The sequence below is a fragment of the Mesoplodon mirus genome (genome assembly GCF_964341445.2).
Source record: "Mesoplodon mirus genome assembly, chromosome: 2".
In the NCBI taxonomy this organism is placed as follows: Eukaryota; Metazoa; Chordata; class Mammalia; order Artiodactyla; family Ziphiidae; genus Mesoplodon; species Mesoplodon mirus.
In genome coordinates this window covers 196,313,848-196,341,552 of record NC_138977.1, presented here as the reverse complement: position 1 = coordinate 196,341,552, position 27,705 = coordinate 196,313,848, and the positions used below count along the sequence as shown (strand labels likewise).

The 27,705-nt window shown below is 35.3% G+C and overlaps 1 protein-coding gene across 4 annotated transcripts in view; it reads right to left on the bottom strand.

Annotated features, from left to right (window-relative positions):
• Positions 1 to 27,705, bottom strand: part of EXOC6 (exocyst complex component 6) — a gene marked incomplete at its 5' end in the record, with an annotated part of 206,041 nt that overhangs the window by 115,293 nt on the left and 63,043 nt on the right. For 3 of the 4 annotated variants that reach the window (XM_082630075.1, XM_082630072.1, XM_082630073.1), the window contains 6 exons: positions 3,673 to 3,744; positions 5,240 to 5,360; positions 5,484 to 5,530; positions 16,407 to 16,490; positions 21,086 to 21,154; positions 23,169 to 23,321. In XM_082630075.1, coding sequence (XP_082486201.1) covers positions 3,673 to 3,744; positions 5,240 to 5,360; positions 5,484 to 5,530; positions 16,407 to 16,490; positions 21,086 to 21,154; positions 23,169 to 23,321 — 546 coding nt within the window. The remainder of the gene's footprint in view (positions 1 to 3,672; positions 3,745 to 5,239; positions 5,361 to 5,483; positions 5,531 to 16,406; positions 16,491 to 21,085; positions 21,155 to 23,168; positions 23,322 to 27,705) is intronic. The other variant, XM_082630074.1, reaches the window with a different exon arrangement.

Here is a 27,705-nt window from a genome sequence, read left to right as displayed (position 1 = left end):
GAAAGAAACGTGAAAGTCATCTAAATGCCCTCAAAACAAACACATCTAATCAGTCATCAAATTCTTTTGATTTTACCTCCTTTACAAATCTCATTCAAACCTATCATTCTTCTCTATCATTTACTACCTTTCTTTCTTCCAGAAATCTTCCCAGTATCACTGTTTTACTTCAGGTCCTTAACATCTCTTGCCTAGACCACTGACTGTAAGAGCTTCCTAAACTGAAATTCCAACCATCTGTCTCTTTCAACTCAATCTATTGCCCAACTCTTAAAATTATCATCTGAAAGTGCACATCTGATCATGCCATTCCCCTATAGAAAGCTTACTAAAGCCTCACAAGACATGCCACAATCTGGCTCAAACTACCTTATCAGTTTCATTACCACTCTCTGCCCTTCTTTGCTTACACTCAAACACTACAGTTTTTTGTTTTAGTTTTTTTTTTTTTTTTTGCGGTACGCAGGCCTCTCACTGTTGTGGCAGGCTCAGAGGCCATGGCTCACGGGCCCAGCCGCTCCACGGCATGTGGGATCCTCCCGGACCGAGGCACGAACCCGTGTCCCCTGCATCAGCAGGCGGACTCTCAACCACTGCGCCACCAGGGAAGCCCACACTACAGTTTTTAACACCATTAAGCTGCTCAGCCAGTCTCATGCTCACCATACCATACCTCTACCTGTAACTGACACATGCTATTTTGTCTGCCATTAATGCCTCTTCCTTCATATCTACTTGCTAAACTCACATTTCCTTCAAAATCCAGCTCACATTTCAACTTTCTGTGTAGCCTTTCCCAAATCCTGGAATCAAAGTTATCATTCTATCTTCTATGAGCCCAAAGCTATTTAATATATTACTAAATTAGTATGTCTTATTATACATCTTATTTGTTTACAACTAAAGTGTGAGTTTCTTGAAGCCAAGAATCTTTATGTCCCTACCGTTCTACTGATTTTTATATCTATCACTGTATATATCATCTAGCTGCTAGCACACAGGGGGTGCTCAAAAAATGTTAATGAATGAATCAATAAATGCTTGCTTTTTATTTGCTTAATAGGCAGTAAGCAGAACTATGAACATGCTGTTTTTTATTTTTAATTTATTGTTTAGTCAGCTTTGTTTTAAATGATGAAATAATTACATTTTTAAAAGAAAAAAATTCCTTAAGTTGGCAAAGTGCCAATTTTAAAAGCTAAATATTGTGCAATATTCTTTAATTAGTTAAAGGTTAATTAGAAAAGACCCTACTCAGGATTCCCCTGGTGGTCCAGTGGTAAGAATCCACCTTCCAATGCAGGGGATGCGGGTTCGATCCCTGATCGGGGAACTAAGATCCCACATGCCACAGGGCAACTAAGCAAGCCTGCACGATCTGGAGCCTGCGTGCCACAACTACAGAGCCCACATGCAACAACTACTGAGCCCGCATGCCACGACTAGAGAGCCCACGTGCTGCAACTACTGAGCCCACATGTTCTGGAGCCCGTACACCACAACTAGAGAGCCCCCATGCCACAGCTAGAGAGCCCTCGTGCTGCAACTACTGAGCCTGCGTGTCACAACTAGACAGAAGCCTGCACACTGCAACGAAAGATCCTGCATGCTGCAACAAAGATCCCGTGTGCCGCAACTAAGGCCAGACACAACCAAATAAATAAATAAATAAATAAATATTTTTTTAAAAAAGAAAAGACTTTCCTCAATTCTTCAATTATTAAGTATAACTTGAAAAGCCAGTATTTATTAATTCAGTATGAGATTTACCTAATAATCAGCCTGTCAGTATTCAGTGAAATGAAAATACTGCAGAATTTCTGAATAAGTAAGAAGAACTGGTTTGTTTTCCTTAACTTTATTTCAAAGCAGTAGGATGAGAAAGGTATATTTACAAGGGTTTATGCACCCATCACTGTTGCTTTTCTAATGCTTCTATTATTTGAATGTTGTCTATTACTCCTTGATTCTCTGCAGAGTTCCTTGGAAACACATCAAATACTCAATCTACAACTGAATCTACAGTTGTACTCAAAGTGCCAACTCAAGAACAGCTTGTATGGTTTTTAAAAAAGAGGTAAGGAGGTTGCACCAGAATATGTATCAGTGCTGATACTGATATCAAGGAAGTCTTGTTACCAAAAAAAAAAAAAAAAAAAAAGCCAACTGAGCTAAATTTTGTACTTAGTGACATAGTTGATTTACATTCTGATAAAAGTTTCTTTTCATTATGGATCCATAACAAACGATTTGTAGACCTGTGATCCCTGGACCATATTTTGAGTAGCAATGCTTTAAGTCATTAAGGATAGCAAACCTCCCTCAAGTTACTTAGACATAGGCCCCAGATATTAAGGAAGTCTTTAATAAAACTTCCTAAGTTTTCTTACAGAGAAATCAGTATTACAGGTACATTAGTCACAAAATTTATGAAAGCAAAAAAACCCCAAATTATTTTGGTATTATAGTATAAGCCATACAAACTAATAAAGATGTAAGGCAATAAAATAATTTACTAAGGAGCTTGTGGTATCTTCTCCTTAGGTTTAAGAATAAAATAGACAACTATTATTCTAGGATGGAAAGACTCCTGTGATAAAGCCAACAATTTAGCATTTCCCAAAGCATTTTTTATGAAGCTCTAGATCTAAAAGATTCTCTAAGGGGAAAAAAGATTTACGTGTCAAATATGTTGGGAAAATGCTGCATAATCACCTTCCTTTTGGAAACGTATGGTGTAAATTTGCTCTGAGATAGGCTTTTAGTGGAAAAATCTGTTTTACTTCACTCAGCATTTTCTAAACATTTTTGACCACAGAACTTTTTAAGTAACATCTATTATCACACTTTGGAAAATGCTGGTCTATATTTCACAAAAAAGTTATTCCAACCATAAAAATCCCATAAATTTAAGCATGAAAAACAAATGCAATCAATTCTTTATTATCTGTGATCAAGGAAGAGGGACAAGTTTAAAACTTTGATACTGAAAACCACCACAAAGACATTGAGTTTTAAGATAATTCAGTTTTAACCTTATTTTAAAAAGAAAAACAAAACCCAAAACGCAAAGAAGTAAAGTGATTTGCTTACAGTCACAGTACACCTGAAATTAGGAAGAAAATAAGTACACACAGCTTTCAAACTAGTATGTGTTTTCATATACAGTATCACATTTAAAACTCAAAACAATTCTGAAAACTAGTAATTAACAAACTCATTTTCACAAATGAGGATCTAAAGTTTAGAAAAGTTGTAGACATACAATTAGTCAATAGCAAAGGTTGAATATAAACTCCAGGTCTTTGTGATTCCACAGCTCATGTTCATTATCCTCAGGCAGAACTTTAATCTTCTAATTTCTAGTTCAGGGTTCTTTCCACTACACCGTGTATTTTTTTTTTAACTGCAAAAATATTGCATCTACTCTAACAGAATGACCAATATTTTAAAAGATGGTAATATTCCCTGAGCTCTGTCCAAGCTTCATAATCAGGAAGGAGGTGGTATGAAAAGTCCTGAGTAATAGGAGAATATCAACACATAAGTAAACATTTGATTACTACTAATTTACCACCATTAAGCCACAATAAAATAAATGAGTGTGGACTATGTTTTGAATAGTTTTAAGTGCTCAAATAGCCATTAATTGAATATTAGATTATCACCCACCTGCAGAGTATCTGCAAATATTACAATGAGATTCTTCAGTTCCAGAACAAGATCAGGATCAGTGCAATAAGACTGCGAGAATGAAGGGTAAGTCGGGGTGGAAACACAAACAAACAAACACACACCAGAGTCATTTGGTTAAAAACTAAGAAATAAAACTTTAAAATTTCTCCCTTAATTTGCCTGATTTACAATAAATTTGAAGTCTTGGTTATTAGATCCACAGCTGGCTTCCTCTATTCATGAAAAAATTCTTAGGGAAAGATCATAACATGACATAACTAAAGTATCTGTATTATATGAAAAGAAATTTTTCTGAAATTTGTACACCCTAAACTATGGTCAAAGCAATGATGCTTATATTTCTAAAAGTCTTTAGATTTTAAGGAACTAGTTATTTCAAATTGAAAAAATGGTTTATATATAGACCATATATTTCTACTTTTCAATTATTTATTCTATTATAAAAGAGATACAATCAATATATTTCTCTAATATAAGAAATGACAATTTAAGTATTTTCTTAGTAATGCACCAAAGAAAAATAATTAATTTCAAAGGGATAGTGAAATTCATTCTTGTCCCCTTAATAGCATGTAATAAGATTTTAAATATGATATGTTGCATTTAATATATTATGATTTCATACGTGATGCCATGGAATTAATAGGAAGCACACTATCATATTACATATTCATAGCTGGCCTGAATATAAACCATGATAAAATGTATTGTTCTTTATTATAATATGTTAGAAAAAGTTGTAGTTCATTGGACAAATACTGTATCCAGAATCTATGTCCCTGATAAATAAAAATATATAATGTATTTATAATCTAAATATCACTTAAACTAATAATCTTCCTGCAAAATACTTTCAATCTCTATTCTCAATAATAAAATTTTAAATAATAGATTATAAAATTTTAAGTTTGGGGAAATTTCACTGAAGGTAAACTCCCAAAATTGTCTTAAAAAAAAGTCCACACTAAGAAATTATTAATTTCAATAGTCTTTATAACACATATTTTTATTTCCACAAAAGGCATATTATAAAAATATTTTATCATTTTACCTTCATTCATAAAAATAATTCTCACTACTTAAAGGGTCATTATTCTAAATGAGTTCAAATTCTGAGAACTGCATATTTTTAAGAAATTTATAACTGTATTACTGCAAACAAATTATAAACATCGAAGAACAAGTTCTACTGAGTTTTAATGGTGGAGTTTACTTTGGAAACAAAGAATCTGGACTGATAATTAAAAACCCTTTCTTCATGGTGCTTTTCAGTGATCTAATGAAGAGGTCAGTTGAGACTAATGAGACCAGCTTAATGCTTCATCTTCTATAATGCTGGACTAAAAGTGTCTTCAGAAGCCCCACTCAGTTGCAATATTACCAGACAAACAAAGGCCTGTCATTACTACTTCCAAATCTGAGCAATTACCAAAAAAAAAAAAGCAGAACTAATGGAGGTATAGTGTTCTTCTGACATTATGCATTTCAGAAGTTCTTGAAGTAACTGAATTAAAAATTTAGTAACATAAATTGTCTGACTTACTGAATGAGCTCTAAGGACAGCAATTATCTTTGAGAGGGCCATGTTCCAAAGTTCATCAGTGTATGCCCTGGTTACTAATCCTTGGGTCACATGTAAAATGTGATCTTCCACCACAAAGAACCTAAGAACAGTAATTACCAAAATAACATGAGTTAAAAAAAAATTAAAACCTAAATAGGAGATCATTAGTTCTGACACATAACACAATATCAAAATAATACTTATTGCCATATTAGATACATACCCTACAATTTGAGTGAAATATCTTCTATAGCCATCAACTGTTTCATGCTTTAAATGAAAAATAAAAATCAATTTAAAACAATAAATATCAGTAACATAAAAGTTAGTTCCAAATCAGTGCAACATTTATTAACAAATATTTATTGAGAGTCTACTACATGCTGCATACATTTTTAAGGCACCAGGGATACACTGGTAAATAACAAAAAGTCCTTACCCCTCATGGAACTTGCATTCGAAAGGAAATAAACAATAAGCAAATTAAAAAGTTAATATGATTTCAGAACCTCCTTCTCAGCAGGCTAGTTCAAGCTACCATCATCTCTCACTTGGACAATTACATCATTCTCCTACCTAGTCTTCCAAGCTTTCAGGCTTGATCCCTACAGTCTATTCTCCAGATAGCTGCCAGAATGACAGTTTTCAAACAGTAATCAAATAATTATATCATTTGCTAAAAATCCTCCAATGACTTTTCATCTGATTCATAATACAAGTCAAATTCCTTTAAAATGGTCTATGATTTCCTATTGTTTATAATTTTAACAAAAGGTATACAGGAAAATATTTGATCATTTGAATTTCATAAAAGTTTATTACATGAAATATAACAATTAAGTTCAAGTATTATATTTTATATATTTCATAAAAGTGATCAAAAATTTCAAACATCTGGATTTTTTCAGGGAGGGGACTGTTATTACTTTTTGAATTAAAAATACTATGATCAGAGAATATAGTCTCTATGACACAAATGTTTGATATTTCTTGATACTTGCTTTATAACACAGTATGTAGTCACATTTTATGCTCCATGTGTACTTAAAAAAATGTTTCTACAGGTGCTGAAACAGAATTCGTTTTGTTTTGTTTTTTTTTTGGCTGCACTGTTGGCTTTTGGGATCTTAGTTCCCCGACCAGGGACTGAACCCAGGCCCATCGCAGTGAAAGTGCTAAGTGATAACCACTGGACCCTCAGGGAATTCCCAAACAGAATTCTATACAGTTTATTAGATAAGCCTATTAAGCATGTTCTGTATTCTTATTAATATTCTGTCTACTGGCTGATAAGATACTGAAGCATCCACTATGCTTATGGATGTTTTTATTTATCCTTTAAGTTGTGGCAATTTTGCTTTAAATATTTTGAGTCAATGTTATCAAGTACTTATAGATTTAAATTACCATTTTTATCACCTCTAAGACATAAATTTCTTTTATCATTCTAGCTTTTTAAAATTATATTTAAGTAGAGAAGCAAGAAGAACAGAAGCAAGAAGAATGACAGAAGCAAGAAGACAGCAGAAGCAAGAAGAACTACAATCCTGCAGCCTGTGGAACAAAAACCACATTCACAGAAAGACAGACAAGATGAAAAGGCAGAGGGCTAATGTACCAGACGAAGGAACAAGATAAAACCCCCAAAAAACAACTAAATGAAGTGGAGACAGGCAACCTTCCAGAAAAAGAATTCAGAATAATGATAGTGAAGATGATCCAGGACCTCGGAAAAAGAATGGAGGCAAAGATCGAGAAGATGCAAGAAATGTTTAACAAAGACCCAGAAGAATTAAAGAACAAACAAACAGAGATGAACAATACAGTAACTGAAATGAAAAATACACTAGAAGGAATCAATAGCAGAATAACTGAGGCAGAAGAACGGATAAGTGACCTGGAAGACAGAATGGTGGAATTTGCTGCCGCAGAACAGAATAAAGAAAAAAGAATGAAAAGAAATGAAGACAGCCTAAGAGACCTCTGGGACAACATTAAACACAACTACATCCACATTATAGGGGTCCCAGAAGGAGAAGAGAGAGAGAGAGGACCCGAGAAACTATTTGAAGAGATTATAGTCGAAAACTTCCCTAACATGGGAAAGGAAATAGCCACCCAAGTCCAGGAAGCGCAGACAGTCCCATACAGGATAAACCCAAGGAGAAACATGCCGAGACACTTAATAATCAAACTGGCAAAAATTAAAGACAAAGAAAAATTATTGAAAGCAGCAAGGGAAAAACAACAAATAACATACAAGGGAACTCCCATAAGGTTAACAGCTGATTTCTCAGCAGAAACTCTACAAGCCAGAAGGGACTGGCACGATATAGTTAAAGTGATGAAAGGGAAGAGCCTACAACCAAGATTACTCTACCCGGCAAGGATCTCATTCAGATTCGATGGAGAAATCAAAAGCTTTACAGACAAGCTAAAGCTAAGAGAATTCAGCACCACCAAACCAGCTCTACAATAAATGCTAAAGGAACTTCTCTAAGTGGGAAACATAAGAGAAGAAAATGACCTACGAAAACAAACCCAAAACAATTAAGAAAATGGCAATAGGAACATACATATCGATAATTACCTTAAATGTGAATGGATTAAATGCTCCAACCAAAAGAAAAAGGCTCACTGAATGGATACAAAAACAAGACCCATATATATGCTATCTACAAGAGACCTACTTCAGACCTAGGGACACATACAGACTGAAAGTGAGGGGATGGAAAAAGATATTCCATGCAAATGGAAATCAAAAGAAAGCTGGAGTAGTAATACTCATATCAGACAAAATAGACTTTAAAATAAAGAATGTTACAAGAGACAAGGAAGGACGCTACTTAATGATCAAGGGATCAATCCAAGAAGAAGATATAACAATTATAAATATATATGCACCCAACATAGGAGCACCTCAATAAATAAGGCAACTGCTAACAGCTATAAAAGAGGAAATTGACAGTAACACAATAATAGTGGGGGACTTTAACACCTCACTTACACCAATGGACAGATCATCCAAAATGAAAATAAATAAGGAAACAGAAGCTTTAAATGACACAACAGATCAGATAGATTTAATTGATATTTATAGGAAATTCCATCCAAAACCAGCAGATTACACCTTCTTCTCAAGTATGCACAGAACATTCTCCAGGATAGATCACATCTTGGGTCACAAATCAAGCCTCAGTAAATTTAAGAAAATTGAAATCATATCAAGCATCTTTTCTGACCACAACGCTATGAGCTTAGATATCAATTACGGGAAAAAAAACGTAAAAAACACAAAAACATGGAGGCTAAACAATATGTTACTAAATAACCAAGAGATCACTGAAGAAATCAAAGAGGAAATCAAAAAATACCTAAAGACAAATGACAATGAAAACACGATGATCCAAAACCTATGGGATGCAGCAAAAGCAGTTCTAAGAGGGAAGTTTATGGCTATACAAGCCTACCTCAAGAAACAAGAAAAATCTCAAATAAACAATCTAACCTTACACCTAAAGGAACTAGAGAAAGAAGAACAAACAAAACCCAAAGTTAGCAGAAGGAAAGAAATCATAAAGATCAGAGCAGAAATAAATGCAATAGAAACAAAGAAAACAATAGCAAAGATCAATAAAACCAAAAGCTGGTTCTTTGAGAAGATAAACAAAATTGATAAACCATCAGCCAGACTCATCAAGAAAAAGAGGGAGAGGACTCAAATCAATAAAATTAGACATGAAAAAGGAGAAGTTACAACAGACACCGCAGAAATACAAAGCATCCTAAGAGACTACTACAGGCAACTCCACGCCAATAAAATGGACAACCTGGAAGAAATGGACAAATTCTTAGAAAGGTATAACCTTCCATGACTAAACCAGGAAGAAATAGAAAATATGAACAGACCAATCACATGTAATGAAATTGAAACTGTGATTAAAAATCTTCCAACAAACAGAAGTCCAGGACCAGATGGCTTCACAGGTGAATTCTATCAAACATTTAGAGAAGAGCTAACACCCATCCTTCTCAAACTCTTCCAAAAATTGCAGAGGAAGGAACACTCCCAAATTCATTCTATGAGGCCACCATCACCCTGATACCAAAACCAGACAAAGATACTACAAAAAAATAAAATTAAAGACCAATATCACTGATGAATATAGATGCAAAAATCCTCAACAAAATACTAGCAAACAGAATCCAACAACACATTAAAAGGATCATATACCATGACCAAGTGGGATTTATCCCAGGGATGCAAGGGTTCTTCAATATATGCAAATCAATCAATGTGATACACCATATTAACAAATTGAAGAATAAAAACCATATGGTCATCTCAATATATGCAGAAAAAGCTTTTGACAAACTTTAACACCTATTTATAATAAAAACTCTCCAGAAAGTGGGCATAGAGGGAACCTACCTCAACATAATAAAGGCCATATACGACAAACCCACAGCAAACATCACTCTCAATGGTGAAAAGCTGAAAACATTTCCTCTAAGGAACAAGACAAGGATGTCCATTCTCACCACTATTATTCAACATAGTTTTGGAAGTCCTAGCCACGGCAATCAGAGAAGAAAAAGAAATAAGAGGAATACAAATTGGAAAAGAAGAAGTAAAACTGTCACTGTTTGCAGATGACATGATACTATACATAGAGAATCCTAAAGATGCCCCCAGAAAACTACTAGAGCTAATCAATGAATTTGGTAAAGTTGGAGGATACAAAATCAATGCACAGAAATCTCTTGCATTCCTATACACTAATGAAGAAAAATCTGAAAGAGAAATTAAGATAACACTCCCATTTACCATTGCAACAAAAAGAATAAAATACCTAGGAATATAACTACCTGGGGAGACAAAAGACCTGTATGCAGAAAACTATAAGACACTGATGAAAGAAATTAAAGATGATACCAACAGATGAAGAGATATACCATGTTCTTGGATTGGAAGAATCAATATTGTGAAAATGACTCTACTACCCAAAGCAATCTACAAATTCAATGCAATCCCTATCAAATTACCAATGGCAGTTTTTACAGAACTAGAACAAAAAAATCTTAAAATTTGTATGGAGACACAAAAGACCCCAAACAGCCAAAGCAGTGTTGAGGGAAAAAAACGGAGCTGGAGGAATCAGACTCCCTGACTTCAGACTATACTACAAAGCTACAATAATCAAGACAATATGGTACTGGCACAAAAACAGAAATATAGATCAATGGAACAAGATAAAAAGCCCAGAGATAAACCCATGCACCTATGGTCAACTAATCTATGACAAAGGAGGCAAGGATATACAATGGAGAAAAGACAGTCTCTTCAATAAGTGGTGCTGAGAAAACTGGACAGCTACATGTAAAAGAATGAAATTAGAACACTTCCTAACACCATACAGAAAAATAAACTCAAAATAGATTAGAGACCTAAATTTAAGTCCAGACACTGTAAAACTCTTAGAGGAAAACATAGGAAGAACAATCTTTGACATAAATCACAGCAAGATCTCTTTTGATCCACCTCCTAGAGTAATGGAAATAAGAACAAAAATAAACAAATGGGACCTAATGAAACTTAAAAGCTTTTGCAAAGCAAAGGAAACCATAAGCAAGATGAAAAGACAACCCTCAGAATGGGAGAGAATATTTGCAAACGAATCAACGGACAAAGGATTAATCTCCAAAATAAATAAGCAGCTCATGCAGCTCAATATTAAAAAAACAAACAACCCAATCCAAAAATGGGCAGAAGACCTAAATAGACATTTCTCCAAAGAAGACATACAGATGGCCAAGAAGCACATGAAAAGCTGCTCCACATCACTAATTATTAGAGAAATGCAAATCAAAACTACAATGAGGTATCACCTCACACCAGTTAGAATGGGCATCATCAGAAAATCTACAAACAACAAATGCTGGAGAGAGTGTGGAGAAAAGGGAACCCTCTTGCACTGTTGGTGGGAATGTAAATTCATACAGCCACTATGGAGAACAGTATGGAAGTTCCTTAAATAACTAAAAATAGAATTACCATATGACCCAGCAATCCCACTCCTGGGCATATACCCAGAGAAAACCATAATTCAAAAAGACACATGCACCCCAGTGTTCATTGCAGCACTATTTACAATAGCCAGGTCATGGAAGCAACCTAAATGCCCATCGACAGACAAATGGATAAAGAAGATGTGGTACATGTGTACAAGGGAATATTACTCAGCCATTAAAGGGAATGAAATTGGGTCATTCGTAGAGACATGGATGGATCTAGAGACTGTCATACAGAGTGAAGTAAGTCAGAAAAACAAATATCATATTTTAACACATATATGTGGAACCTAGAAAAACGGTACAGATGAACGGGTTTGCAGGGCAGAAATTGAGACACAGACGTAGAGAAAAAATAAAAATTATATTTAAGTATATACTGTTTCTATTCTTTTAGTGGTTACAGAAATTACATTATGCATACTTAAGTAATCAAACTCCAAAATTAATCAATAATTTTACTCTTTTCTGGACAATTCCAAAACTGTAGAACAGTTTCACTTCATTAACTTCCATCTCACACTAATGTTTATGTTTTTGTTACTGTGCATTTCAACTCTATCTTGTTTTAATGTCCATAATATTTTATTAATATTATTTTCTATAGTCAACACAGATTTGTCCACATATTTACACTTTCCTTGCTATTCATTCCTTCTAACATCTCATATCTTCCATTTGGCATCACTTTCCTTTTGACTGCAGTATATCCTTTCTTTAGTAAGGGTGTCTTGGTAACAAACTCTCCTCTTCTTTGCCTGAAAATGTCTATCTTTGCCCTTGTTCTGCTGAATATAGAATCCCAGGTAGACAGTTATTTCCCTTCAGCACTGAAAATATTCCACTGTCTTGTTTATTTGAAAATAATCTCTTCTCTCTGGGTATTTTTGAGGTCTTCTCTTTTATCTTTGTTTTTAAAGTCAAATTTACTGAGGTATAATTTACATAAAGCAAAATTAAAACCCTTTCTACATACAGAGTCCGATGAGTTTTGATGAACATAGACATTTGTGTCACCACAACCAAAATCAAGATATAGAATATTTCCATCTCAAAAAAAGTTCCCTTTATGCCCCTCTACAGTGGATCACTCTGCCCAACCCTGGCCCGTTGTCACGGATCCCATTCTATCCCATAGTTTTGCCTTTTCAAAAATGTCATATAACACAAATCGTATTATACATAACTTTGTTGTATCTGAATTTTTTCACCTAGAATAATGCTGTTAAGATTTATCCATGTCACTGAATGTATCAGTTCCTCTTCTACTGCTGAGTACTATTCCATTATGACGGGGTACAACAATTTTTTTTTTTTTTTTTTTTTTTCAGTACGCGGGCCTCTCACTGCTGTGGCCTCTCCCGTTGCGGAGCACAGGCTCTGGATGTGCAGGCTCAGTGGCCATGGCTCACGGGCCTAGCCGCTCCACAGCATGTGGGATGTTCCTGGACTGGGGCACGAACCCGTGTCCCCTGCATCGGCAGGTGGACTCTCAACCACTGCACCACCAGGGAAGCCCGAGGTACGACAATTTGTTTATCTATTCACTAGCTCACAGACATTTGAGATGTTTCCAGTTTCTGGCATTTATGAATAAAGCTACTATAAACATTCACATATGAGCCACTATGTGGATAAATTTTCATCTCTCACGGGTAAAAACCTAGGAGTGGAATTGCTGGGTCATATGGCAAGTGTATGCTTAACATTATAACAAACTGTCAAACTATTTTCCAAAGTGGCAGTACAATATTTATACCTATCAGAAGTTTATGAGAGTTCTAGCTGCTCCAAATCCTCACCAGCACTTGCTATTATCAATCTTTTTAATTTTAGCCATTCTAGTAGGTACGTAGAGGTATCTCATTGTGGTTTTAATTTGCATTTCCCTGATGAAAAATGATATTTAACATCTTTTCATGTGCTTATTTGCCATCTGTGTATCTTTGGTAAAATGTCTATTTGAATCTTTTTAGTCTGTCTTTAGTTAGTTATACAAGTTCTTTATATATTCTGGATACAAGCCTTTTATTAGACATGAGTTTTGCAAATGTTCTCTCCATCTATGTCTTGTCTTTTCATTTTCGTGACACTGCCTTTTGAAGAGTAGAAGTTTTCCATTTTGATGTTCAATCTATCAATTTCTTTCTTTATGGTTCATGCTTTATGTATCTCACCTAAGAAAATACTGCCTAACCCAAAGTCACAAAGATTTTAACCTTTGTTTTTTCCAAAAGTTTTACAATTTTAGCTCTTATATTTGGGTCCATGATCCATTTCTTGAAATGTTGAATGAGGTAAGCATCAACATTCATTTTTTTGCAAATGGATAATTTCATTCTCTTGTAGTAAAAAGACACACTTTGTACAATTTCAAGTTTTTTAATATTTACTGACATTTATTTTATTACCCAGAATATCTATCTTGGTAAAACTTCCAGGTACACTTGGAAAAGCACGTGTATTCTGCTGTTTTGGGTGAATTATTCAATAAATGTCAATTAGTTCACTTAGCTCATAATGTTTTTCAGGTCTTCTATTTTCTCTTTACCTTTGGTGTTCTACATTTTCATTTTAAGTTCTCTAAAAGTGTACTTCTTTTTATTTAACCTACTTGGATTCCTTGGACTTGACTCTGTAGGTTTCTGTTTCTCATCTGTCTTAGTAAGTTCTCAGGTATTACCTCAAATATTCCTCTGTTCCTCTTGTTCTATCCTCTCTTTCTAAAACTGCAACTAAATATGTTACACCTCTCTGTATCTCCTCTATCTTTCTTCTATATTTTTATTCTTTTTTTTTTGTTTTTTGTTTTTTGGTTTTTCTTGGTACGCGGGCCTCTCACTGTTGTGGCCTTTCCCGTTGCGGAGCACAGCCTCCGGACGCGCAGGCTCAGCGGCCATGGCTCACAGGTCCAGCCGCTCCGCAGCATGTGGGATCTTCCCGGACCGGGGCACAAACCCATGTCCCCTGCATCAGCAGGCGGACTCTCAACCACTGCGCCACCAGGGAAGCCCCTATATTTTTATTCTTTTGTCTCTCTATGATGTAGTCTAGAAATTTCTTCAGATCAACTAAGAGAATTCATCAATGTGTTCACGAAATTTTTCATGTTGGCTAATATATCTTTTTTTTTTTTTTTTTTTTGCAGTACGCGGGCCTCTCACTGCTGTGGCCTCTCCCGTTGTGGAGCACAGGCTCCAGATGCGCAGGCTCAGTGGCCATGGCTCACAGGCCCAGCCGCTGCATGGCATGTGGGATCTTCCCAGACCGGGGCACGAACCCATGTCCCCGGCATTGGCAGGCAGACTCTCAACCACTGCGCCACCAGGGAAGCCCTGGCTAATATACCTTTAATTACTAGGTATTCTACTTGATTTTTTTCCACATTTTTTTGGTAATTCCTTTAGAGTTTCTTGTTGCCTAATGATATCAGCAAGCTTGCCTTTTATTTCTTTAAATATAATAGTGTTATTTTATATTCTATGCCTAATAACTCAAATATTGAAAGTCTTTTACAATTTATTTCTGTTGTCAATATTTCTAATGATTCTCACTTGTTTGATAACTAATTCTGAGTATGAGTTGCTAACTTTCCTTGAAACCTCAACTATGGATATCCTTTAATTTGGTATGAAGGTTTGGGGAAGAACTGCATTTGCTTCTACTAGGCACCTGGAGACAATATCAAAATGGAACCACTTTAAATTTTCAGCTTGAGATTTTTTTGATTATCCAAGTAGAATGAATTTGGATTGCAAACACATTTGAAGAACTGCTTGTTGTGAATTCTCAGAGATTTTTTTTTCTTTCTTTACTCAGCACCAGGATTTGGGATAGGCAATTTTCTTTAGTGTATTTGGCAAAAGGACCAGAGAGGTTTTGCTAGATGGTTTTATCTCTAGGTCATACTAATAATGGGCTATAATTCTTTGGAGTCTCAGCTTTACAAAGGAGACAGTCTCTTATCACCCACTTTGGGTGACTCTACACTTAGCCCCCTGTACCCTTATGTCCTCAAAACTTATGCTTTCCCATTCAGCACATGCCCCTAGGATAAAAGCTACATTCAGTTCTTCATTATGCCTGTCTGAATTTCTTTCCTCATTTAGGTTTTCCTGTTTTGTTTTTCTTATATTTAGGTGTATTGAGGTATAAGTTACATGAACAAAACTCTTTTTCATGTGCTGTTTCTATGTGTTTTCACAAATACATCTAGTCACATACCTATCACCATAGCCAACATATAGAACAGTTCCATATTGACTTAGTTTTTTTTTTTACATTATAGATTATTTTATTTCAATTTTTCCTTATTTTTCTACAGTGAATACATCACAATTTTATAACCAAAAAAATACATATATTCTTGAGAATGACTAATAAAAATCCCACAAACATAGCCCTTTCAGATTACTTATTTAGTCTTTGTCAGGACTATACTTTCCTACCTGATCCTCAGTACATTTTAAAAGAATTTAAGATTTAAAAAAATGTTTTATCCAGCATCTTTAGTTGTTTTTTCAGTAGAACAATTAATCAAGATACACAGTCTAGGGCTTCCCTGGTGGCGCAGTGGTTGAGAGCCTGCCTGCCGATGCAGGGGACACAGGTTCGTGCCCCAGTCCAGGAAGATCCCACATGCTGCGGAGCGGCTGGGCCTGTGAGCCATGGCTGCTGAGCCTGCGCGTCCGGAGCCTGTGCTCCGCAACAGGAGAGGCCACAACAGTGAGAGGCCCGTGTACTGCAAAAAAAAAAAAAAAAAAAAAAAAGATACACAGTCTACCAGATTGTCAGAAACTAATTATCACTCCCTGACATTTAATATATTTACTTATTTATCTTGTTATGTATTCATTGTCATATTTATTCACTTACAGTCTATCTTCCCTAATAGAATGTAAGTTCATGAGAGAAGAGACTTAGCCATTTTGTTCACTGCTGTAACCTCCACACCTAAACCAATTATTGGAAATGGTAGGTATTCAATAAATATTTGTAGTTGAATGCATGCCTTGAAGAAATTAAAGAGGATAAAAACTTCAACATAACCAATTCAAAATTTTCACATACTTACCATATTTGACTGGGGTTGCAATACCAGTCTTGCCTGTTTCTTTCTTTGTTTTCGGTAATAATTTTCAAATGTTTCCTCATCACCCTAAAATAAAATCAGAAGAGTAATGAAAAACACACATACACAAACACACTGCTAAATGGCTAACTTTACCCCGTAAGAGTCATTTTTCAGTTTTTAACAACTGAATTTAAATGCGGAATGGTATTTCATATTGAATACCAAGAACAAGTTTTGGCATTATGGTTCATAGATAGTAACCTTGTTTGGTATCATGACAATTAAGAAGACTAAAGGTAAGTTCAAATAATTTGACTGTTCCCCAACTTGTCACTTAGCCTTTATACATTTTTGACTGAAGAAAGAAAATATCGCTGTCAGTGAGGGAAACTAAGAAAATCAGTTGGAAGCCTCAACTTCTGAACATGTTGTACAAGAACTAAGCAAATCTGACCACAGGACAAAATATACTATTTCTAACATGGTTTACTATTAATCTGCACAGGAAGAGAAAGGAAGGAACCCTTTGTGTATACTGTCCCTTGATTAAAGAAGACTTCTCCTTTATTTGGCACCTTGGAAGTTTTTACACATCAAGACAATGCACAATGGTACCATCAGGTATCAGTGAAGGATATGTTTTTCTTTTATAAAGTACGTGTGGTAGCCTCCAAGACACCCCCCAAAGATCCCTTGTGTAGTCTCCTCCCACATTGTACCAAGGTAGGTCTATGTGACCAATAGGATGCAGCAGAAGTAAAAGTATGTCACTTCTGAATTAAGTTATAAAAGGCATCATGGTTTTTATTTGGTTTCTCTCAGATCACTCACTTCTGGGGAAAGCCAGTTGCCACATCATGAAGACTATCAGGCAGACTTGCAGACAGCCCATGCGGCAAGAAACTGAGACCTGCCAACAGCCACATCTGTTACACAGGTATAAAGGTACAGTCTTTCCCAGAGGACTTAGTGCCTGTTGACATAAACTCCCAGATAAAGATATATAAAGTGTCTGTATTAAAAACTGAGTGTTGTGTGGAAGAGTCAAGTCAATTACTAAATGCAGCAAATCTTTATGAAATATCAGGTAGAACGGAAGGCACTGGGGTAAGAACAACAAACAACACTCATGGTCTCTTGCAGATCCTACACATATAGAACAGGAATAACACAAAGTAACAGAAGTGCCTACTGGAACTCACTGTAGCACGGTGCCACATAAGACAGAAAGATTGAGCACTATCAAAGCAAAAAATCATTCTTCTACACCAAACTCAAAAACTTATAGGAGAACATCCAATTCGAAAGGAGTTGTGAAAGAATAAAACTTCATGTGATTAGACAAAAGGAAGCCTAGTTTTCAATGTTACTACAGATAGCAGTGTGATCGTGATGGAACCTCACCTCTGTTTGCCTCAGGTACGAATGCAGTTAAGTGTATATACTACTACCTCACACTGAAAAGTATCTATGAAGTTAAGGTAGGTTGTACTCACACACACTGAAAGAACTATTTTACCAGAGACTAGACTAAAAGTATTATTGTTTTGATACTACACTATGATTTATTATAGCTTTAAAAAGAGAAATTCTTTGTAAAGGTCTATTCAGTAAAGTTCAACACACTTGAAACGTCACTTACTTCTCTGTAAAACAGCAAGTTTACATTGATATTGTGTTGTTAGATCACTTGCATCTCAGCTAGGAAGTGCAGAACTAGTCCTGTCTTTTAATAGAGGGCTAAAAGAAAAATGTTAACAAATAAAGATAGTTCTATTTGCTCTAATTAACATGATCACCATTCTTTTTTCAATTACATAAATAATCCAAACCTCAAAACTCCTTCAAAGTCAATGGCTTAAGAAGGCAGTGGGATGACATATTCAAAGTGCTGAAAGAAAAACCAAGAATTCTATATCCAACAAAACTACTCTTAAAAAGCAAAGGAGAGGGAATTCCCTGGTTGTCTAGTGGTTAGGACTCTGTGTTTTCAGTGCTGAGGGCCCAGGTTCAATCCCTGGTTGAGGAACTAAGATCCCACAAGCTGCGCAGTGTGGCCAAAAAAAAAAAAAAAAAAAAGCAAAAGAGAAATTAAGACACTCCCAGATAAACAAAATTGAGAGAATTTGACACTACCAGAACCTTCCCTAAAAGAAACACTAACAGAAGTACTTCAGTCAGAAATGCAAGGACACTAGACAGTAACTCTAATTCACATGAAGAAATTAAAAGTACCAGTAAAAGTAAATACAGAGGAAAATATAAAGACAGTGTATGTGCATTTTTGTTTGTAACTCTTTTCTTCTAATTTAAAAAAACAACTGCATAAAGAATTATAAAATTATAAAACTGTGTCAATGGCTAATGTGTAAATATATAATTAGTATGAGAACAATAACATAAAGGAGAGGGATTAATGAGAACTAATTATACTGTTTTAAGATAAAGATGTTATTTGTAATTCCCAGGGCAAACACTAAGAAAATACTAAATATATAAATGTGTGTGTGTGTGTGTGTGTGTGCGTATAAATAAATGACAAGGGAATTAAAATGGTACATGAGACAATATCTATTTAATGCAAAAGAAGGCAATAATAGAGAAAGAGAGGAACAAAAAAAGACATCAGACATATTAAAACAACCAGTAGATGTAAATTCTACCTTATCAGTAATTACATAAATATAAATGAACTAAACAATCCAATCAAGAGGAAGAGATCAGCAGACTGAACTGAAAAAAAAAACACAGATCCATCTATATGCTATCTTACAAGAGACACATTTTAGATTCAAAGACACAAAAAGGTCAAAAATAACATAATAAAAAAATATACCATGCCAAGAGTAACCAAAAGAGCCTGAGTGCCTATACTATAATCAGCCAAAATAGAATTTAAGACAAAAAATATTACAAAGAAGGACATTTTATAATGAAAAAAGGTCTTACCATGGAGACATAACAATTATAAACATATACACACATAACAACAAAGCCTCAAAAACATACGAAGCAAAAACTGGCAGAACTAAGGAAGAATAGACAATTCGACAGTTATAGCTGGAGGCTTCAATAATCCCACTTTTAATAACAGATGAAACAAGCAAAAGATCAACAAAGATAAAGAAGATTTGAACACTATAATCAACTAAACCTAACTGATGGTTATAGAAAACACCACCCAACAACAGCCAGATACACATTATTCTCAAGTTTACATGAAACATTCTCCAGGATAAAGAATATGTTATGCCATAAAACAAGCCTCAATAAATTTAAAAGGACTGGAATCATACAAAGTATGATCTGTGACTACAGTGGGATTAAATTAGGAATCAATAACAGAAGAACTTTTGTTTGTGAACAGAAATTCACAAACATGGAGATTAAACACACTTCTAAATAACTAATGGGTTAAAGAAGAAATCACAGGAAATTAGAAAATACTTTGAGATAAATGGAAACAAAAACACAACACACCAAAACTCATGGAATGCAGCTAAAGCAGTAGTTAGAAGGAAATTTATAGCTTTAAATGTCTGTATTAAAAAAGAAGAAAGGGACTTGTCTGGTGGCACAGTGGTTAAGAATATATCTGCCAGGGCTTCCCTGGTGGCTCAGTGATTAAGAATCTGCCTGCCAATGCAAGGGACACGGGTTCGAGCCCTGGTCCAGGAAGATCCCACATGCCACGGAGCAACGAAGCCCGTGTGCTGCAACTACTGAGCCTGCGTGCCACAAATACCAAAGCCCACACGCCTAGAGCCTGTGTTCCACAACAAGAGAAGCCACCGCAATGAGAAGCCTACACACCACAACAAAGAGTAGCCCCCACTTGTCACAACTAGAGAAAACCCGTGCGCAGCAACAAAGATCCAACACTGCCAAAAATAAAATAAAATAAAATAAATTTTTTAATAAATAAAAAAGAAGACAGATCTCAATCAATAACTTAAACTTCTACCTACATGAAGGAAGTTGGACACAAAAGGCCACATATAGTATGATTCCATTTATATGAAATACCCAGAATAGGCAAATCCATAGAGACAGAAAGTAAATTAATGGTTGTCAGGGACTGGGGGGAGGGGAGAATAAGGAGTGACTGCTAACAGGTAAGAGGTTTCTTTTTGTAGTAATAAAATGTTCTGGAATTAGTTGTAATGGCTGCACATCCTTGTGAATTATACTAAAACCACTGAACTGTATACTTTAAAAGGGTAACATTTTGGGTATATGAATTATATCAGAATAGTGCAATCATGTTTTTAAAAAAGATAATTGTTTAACCAAAACTAGTAACAATGTAGTGTGGGGTAAACAAATGTAGAAGTAACATATTTAAAAGTAACTGTGATACAACAGTACAAAGGCAAGAAGGAAGAAATGTAAGGTTCTTTTAACATACATGAAAAGTATACTTGAAAGTGCACCATGATTAAGTTAAAGAAAAAAGTAAATGCCTTACACACAGTGGATATTTCACAAGTAAATATTGCATGAAGGTTTAGAGCTCAATGAGCTGGTGGTCAGCCTTTAGAAAAAGCAGGCCTAAAATGCATACCTGTCTTTTTAATAATACAAATATACACACACAAATGTGTATACACACATATGTATATACACACAGAGATATATATGTATATATATACCCATGCACATATACAAAAGATACTTACCAGAACAGAATAAATGTGCAAACATCGGTAAACAGGGGAAAAATCAACAAGATCCTGAACAGTTAAGACCTGAAAAATAAAACCATTTTTTAAAAATTATAGGTCAAACTACTAGTCTACTGTTGAATAATATAAAATTAGAAAAGGAGATTCATGCACTTTGTGTTATAACATTTATCAACTATAAAAAGCACACACTATAAACACAATGCCTTTTTTATTTTGTTTTGGCATTTGTTTAGTAATTCATTCTGCATATATTTATCATCATTGTTGACTATTTTAGATTATAAGGTAATAAAGGGGAGAGACTGTATATCTTTAACATGCTTGATAGATTACCAGAAAATTGCTATGGATAACTAGATACATCATTATTGCTTCTGGTAAAGATGATGCACAAATGTATGATTTAGCTATAGATGAAATTCCTTCTCTTATGCATGACTTAAAATTATTTCATCAAATTGAAGAAATCATCATTATTATTTTATGGAACACTAACAAAGAAAAAAAACCACTACCACTTGAAACTGTAGTATCATCAATTTTAAGATGTTTCCTGATTCTGAGATGTTAATAATATTTTTTAAAGTACACCTTACAATTAAAGAAACAGTAATATAAAGTTCCCTAAACTTGAGAAATAAACTCTTTTTAAAGGAACACATTTCTATTCTCATGAATCCTCTGAGTGAACTTAAATTATTTTTATTATAGAGTTACTTATTTCGGAAAATGACAGAAACAAAATGTAGTAATAATTAGAGTATGGATTTCGGTGTTGGGCCTGACGGCAATGTTCCCAGCAATTAAAGATATACAAAACAGACTAGGGAAAACTGAGACACGAAGACCAGATGGTCCATTTTTACCATTCTGAATCTCAAGGGAGAAAAGACTTACAGAGATTCTCTGAATATTGATTAAGAAAGAGCAAAAAAGTAGATTTCAAAAACATTTATTTCATTTCAAGGGACTAATCAGTTCACATTAATTCCACATTAGAAAGACATTAAACTATTCAAGGCTGTTTATTTATCTGTATATCAGACATCTACTATATATGCAAACATAAATGTATATACATACATACATATTAACATACATATACGTACACACACATATATACACACACACACTCACAAATACATACAGACTCACTCATCCTCAGGTATATAATGCAAATGTACATACTGAACACTCATTGGTTCCCCCAGACACAGAGAAGCCATGGACACATATTTATATGGTTCCTTTTTAATCAATCAATTAAAAGTTCTTACTACACCCCAACAGTGTCCTTAGAAAAAGAATTTAAACTCTCACTGACAAGGTGAAACTTATAAACAATTGGGAATACTAGACTCCTTATGGTATTAACTAAATTCAAAAGGAATTCAACAGAAAAGATAAAAAGTAGGCTCAACAGAAGACTTCGAGGAGGGAACAAAAGCAGCACTAGGACTAGGAATGAATTTGACTGAAGAGGATAAAAGAAAGCAAATATTTAGGACAATTTCAAGGTTTCTAGACTGAGTAAAACTTTTTTAAGAAACTGAAAACTTAACTTTAATCATATTAAAATTATTTTGTAGTATCTCAGCACCAGCCGAAGGATAAAAAGGTAGGCTATCCAGAATTAGTCTAAATGGCAAGGTTAAGCCATCATGCAATTAAATGTCTGCCACAAGTAATTAAATTATGAGTGATCACTACAAAAATATCATTAAATTTACACTTTTACTGCTAATTATGGCAGAAAACCTAGGTTCAACTATCTGCAGCTTACAAATATAATCTACAATATATCTTGTTTATCTGTCAATTATTCAGTCTAACATTTCAGATGACTCCTTTGCCCTAATAGCTCATTACAAACTGATCTACGTAAATTCAGTTTCCACATGGCAAGACTGAGTGAGTGTCACACAGACAACATTACAACTCAAGAGAAAAAAAAACATCCAATAATAGATGAGGGAGGGAGAAAGGAAAGAAAAGAAAAAAGGAAGAAAAGAAAGGAAGGAAGAAACAAACAAAGATACAAAGAAAGAAAGAGAAAGATACAAATTCCCATCACCTCCTCTTCATTCTCATCCTCTTCCTCAAACACAGGTTTCAATACAATTTCATTCCTTTCTTCTGGAATTCTATCATTTATATACATAGTCTTCCCAAATTTTACATTATTTTGCTTCTGCAGAATAACACTGAAGAGTTTCTGCTGCTGTGCCTATTTGGGAAAAAGAAAAATTAAGTTTATTTGAAAAATTATTGTAATCAAAATTGGTTCAAGAAGTTATTCATATTTTCTCATCTTTTTATTATTTATTTATTTGCAGTACGTGGGCCTCTCACTGTTGTGGCCTCTCCCGTTGCAGAGCACAGGCTCCGGACGCACAGGCTCAGTAGCCATGGTTCACGGGCCCAGCCGCTCCGTGGCATGTGGGATCTTCCCGGACCGGAGCACGAACCCGTGTCCCCTGCATCGGCAGGCAGACTCTCAACCGCTGCGCCACCAGGGAAGCCCTTCTCATCTTTTTAATGTCTGTAGGTGTAGGATCTGGAATGATGTCCCATTTTTGTTCATGATTTGCACCCTCCTTTTTTCAACAGTCTTGCAGGGGTTATCAATTTTATCTGAAAAGACTAAGAACCAACTTTTGTCTTTGTTGATCCTCCCTTTTGTATTTTGTTTTCTATTATATTGGTTTCTACTCTTGATTATCTCCTTCCAGTTTCTTTTTTTCAATTTTATTTTATTGTGGTAAGCAACTTTAACATGAGATCTACCCTCTTAAATTTTAAAGTGTACATACATATTACATTATTAATATGTATATCAATAATTTAATACATTATTGTTGATAGGTATAATACTGATATTTATAGAAGACCTCTAGAGTTTGTTCATCACTTTTTTTTTTTTTGGCCGCACTGTGCGGCTTGTGTGATCTTAGTTCTCCGACCAGGGACAGAACCGGGTCCACAGCAGTGAAAGCTCGGAGTTCAAACCGAGACAGGCCTAGGACCTGGGACCCTTTGCTTCAGTGCTGCAATACTTGCACCTGGACGAACCTCTCCTCCAGCAACAAAATACAAAGAAACTATAAGGGACTAAAAATAACTGCATGCATGAACAGTTGGGGCAAACTGTGGACAAAAGATACAAAGGGACCAAAAATCCCCACTGCCACTTTTTAAGAGCCCAGAGCAAAAGCAGGGTACTGAGCATGCCCTCTACACATTAGGCCACCTAAAGGGTGGGCAAAACACCTAAGCCATCCCTCCAGCCTGACCCATGGACACACCCCTACCCTCACCCCATATAAGGAACAAGCTCACCCCTCCTCAGGGAGTAAGCAAGCAAAGGAACCTGTTGTCTGTTCTCGCTCCCCCCTGCTGCAGCAGGGGCCCCAGTAAAGCCTTGGCTGAATTTCTTGTCTGGCCTCTAGTCAATTTCTACTGATTAGGGAAGACCAAGAACCCTGGTAGGTATCACTAACCACTGGACTGCCAAGGGATTCCCTAGAGCTTGTTCATCTATACTGAAACTTTATGTCTGTTGATTAGTAACTCCTCATTTCCCCCTGGCAACCACCATCCCACTCTTTGATTCTATGAATTTGACTAACTTAGATAGCTGATAATTTCCTTTTTAAAGGCTGGATAGTATTCCATTATAGGTACATACCACATTTTCTTAATCCATTCATTTATCAATGGACGTTTACACTGTTTCCACATCTTAGGTATTGTGAATAATGCTGCAAAGAGCATGGGAGTGCTAATATTCGTCAAGACCCTGATTTCAGGATTTTTAGATAAATACCCATAGTAGAACATACGATAGCTCCATTGTTAACTTTTTTTTTTAATTAGTTGATTTATTTTTAATTTTTTGGGGCTGTGTTGGGTCTTCACTGCTGTGCACAGACTTTCTCTAGTTGTGGCGATCAGTGCTCTTGGATGTGGTGCTCGGGCTTCTCATTGTGGTGGCCTCTCTTGTTGCAGAGCACAGGCTCTAGGCACGTGGGCTTCACTAGTTGTGGCATGCAGGCTCAGTAGTTGTGGTTTGTGAGCTCTAGAGCACAGGCTTAGTAGTTGTGGCACACGGGCTTAGTTGCTTTGTGGCATGTGGGATCTTCCCGGACCAGGGCTCAAACCCATGTCCCCTTCATTGGCAGACAGATACTTAACCACTGCGCCACCAGGGAAGTCCCCATTGTTAACTTTTTGAGGAACCTCCATACTGTTTTCCATAGCAGCTACACCATTATATATTCCCGCCAACATTTTACAAGAGTTCCAATTTCTCCACATCCTTACCAACACTTGCTATCTTTTTTTTTTTTTTTTTGCGGTATGTGGGCCTCTCACTGTTGTGGCCTCTCCTGCTGTGGAGCACAGGCTCCGGACACACAGGCCCAGCGGCCATGGCTCACGGGCCCAGCCACTCCGCGGCATGTGGGATCTTCCCGGACTGGGGCACGAACCCGTGTCCCCTGCATCGGCAGGCAGACTCTCAACCACTGCGCCACCAGGGAAGCCCTGTTTTTTTTGATAATAGCCATCTTGAGAGGTGTAAGGTGACATCCCATTGTGATTTTGATTTGCATTTCCCTAATGGTTAATAAAGTTAGCATCTTTTCATATATCTGTTGGCCATTTTTATGTCTCCTTTGGAGAAATGTCTTTTCAAATCCCTAGCTCATTTTTTAATCAGGTGATTAGTTTTGCTTTGTTTTTTGCTAGTAAGTTGTATGATTTCCTTACATATTTTGGAGACTAACCCCTAATCAGATACACAGTTTGCAATTTTTTTCTTCCATGCCGTAGGTTGTCTTTTCACTCTGTTTCCTTTGCTATGCAGAAGCTTTTGAGTTAGATGTAATTCCACTTATTTTTGTTTATGTTGCCTATGCTTTTTGTGTCATATCAATACTTCTACTTTCATTGAGTTTAATTTGCTACTGTTTCTCTAACTTCTTGAAATGGATACTTAGTATCATTGATTTCTGTCTTTCTTTCCTAATTTATAAATTTAAGCCTACAAATTTCCCTTAAACTTGGCTTTTATCATATCCTACAAGTTTTTCATATATCACATTTTCATTATAATTCAATTCAAAATATTTTCTGGTTTCAAATGAGTTTCTTCTTTGACCCATGGGTTATTTAGAATTTTATTTCTTAATTTCCAAATATATAGGAATTTTCTACTTATCTATTTATTACCAGTTTCAGGAATAATTCCAATGTGGCCAGAGAATATGTTCTATATTATTTCAATCCTTTGAAATGTATTGACATTTCCTCTATGGACTAAAACATAATCAATTTTGATGAAGTTCTTTAAAAATGTATATTCTGAAATTAAGAGATACAGTGTTACATGTGTCAATTAGGTCAATTGCTAATAATTATTTTAAAGGACTAAATCCTTACTATACCTATTGGCTCTAGTAGTTACTGAGAGGAGTGTTGAAATCTATTATGATTGTCAAGATGTCTATTTCTCCTTTTAATTCTGACAATTTTTGCTTTTACATATTTTGAGACTATGTTATTAGATAGAAATAAATTTAGAATTGTTTATTTTCCTGATGAACTGAACCTTTTATCACTATGAAATGTTACTCTTTCTTAAGCTTTCTGTCTTAAAGCCTACTTTAATATTAATGTACATACATCAGCTTTCTCTTGGTTAATCTTTTCATGATACAACTCTTCCATCCTTTTGCTTTCAACCTCTCTATATGTTTATATGTAAGATGTCTTCTGAAAGCAGCATAATTTAACAGAGTTTTTAAAACTCATTATCAATTCCCCTCCCAACTTAAGTGTGGTTGTTGTTTCACACTGTTAATTCTATACATACATAAACCTTATAAGATGATTTTGTTTCATACAGCCAATAGATATGTAGTTTTATCCCAAATAGTTGCCCTTTCTATTTACTTCTGCATCTCTGGCCTTCTAACTGGGATGATTTTATGTCTGAAAACACTAATATTTCCTTTAGTGCAGGTCTGCTAGAAAAAAATTATCTAGGTTTTTATTTATCTGAAAAATACCTTCATTTCACCTGCATTTCTAAAAGATTTTTGCTAGGTACAGAATTCTAGGTTGACACATAAGGCTTATCAGCACTTCAGATATACTTTTCACTATGTTTTGGCTTCCATTGATTCTGCTGAGAAGTCAGCTATTGACTGATATTATTATTGTCCTTTTGAAGATAATACATTTTTTCCTCTGGCTGTTTTAAAATTTTTCTTTGTTAGTTTTCAGTATTTTACTATTATATGCCTAAATATGGGTTTGTATTTCTTCTGCTTAGAATTCATAGCACTTTGGTGGCTTCAAGGTCTGTCCATATTTTTTATGCCCTATTCTCTCTCTTTTCTCCTTCTGGGACTATAATTACATATACACTAAACCTTTTCACCTCACCCCATATGTCTCTAAGCCCTTTCCTGTACTTTCCATTCTTTTGTCTTTCTGGGCTTCAATTTGGATATTTTCCTCTGACCTATCTTCTGGTTCATTAATTTTTTCTTCAGCTGTGTCTAATATGTTCTGCCTCCTATACGATGAGTTCTTAATTTGTTAAT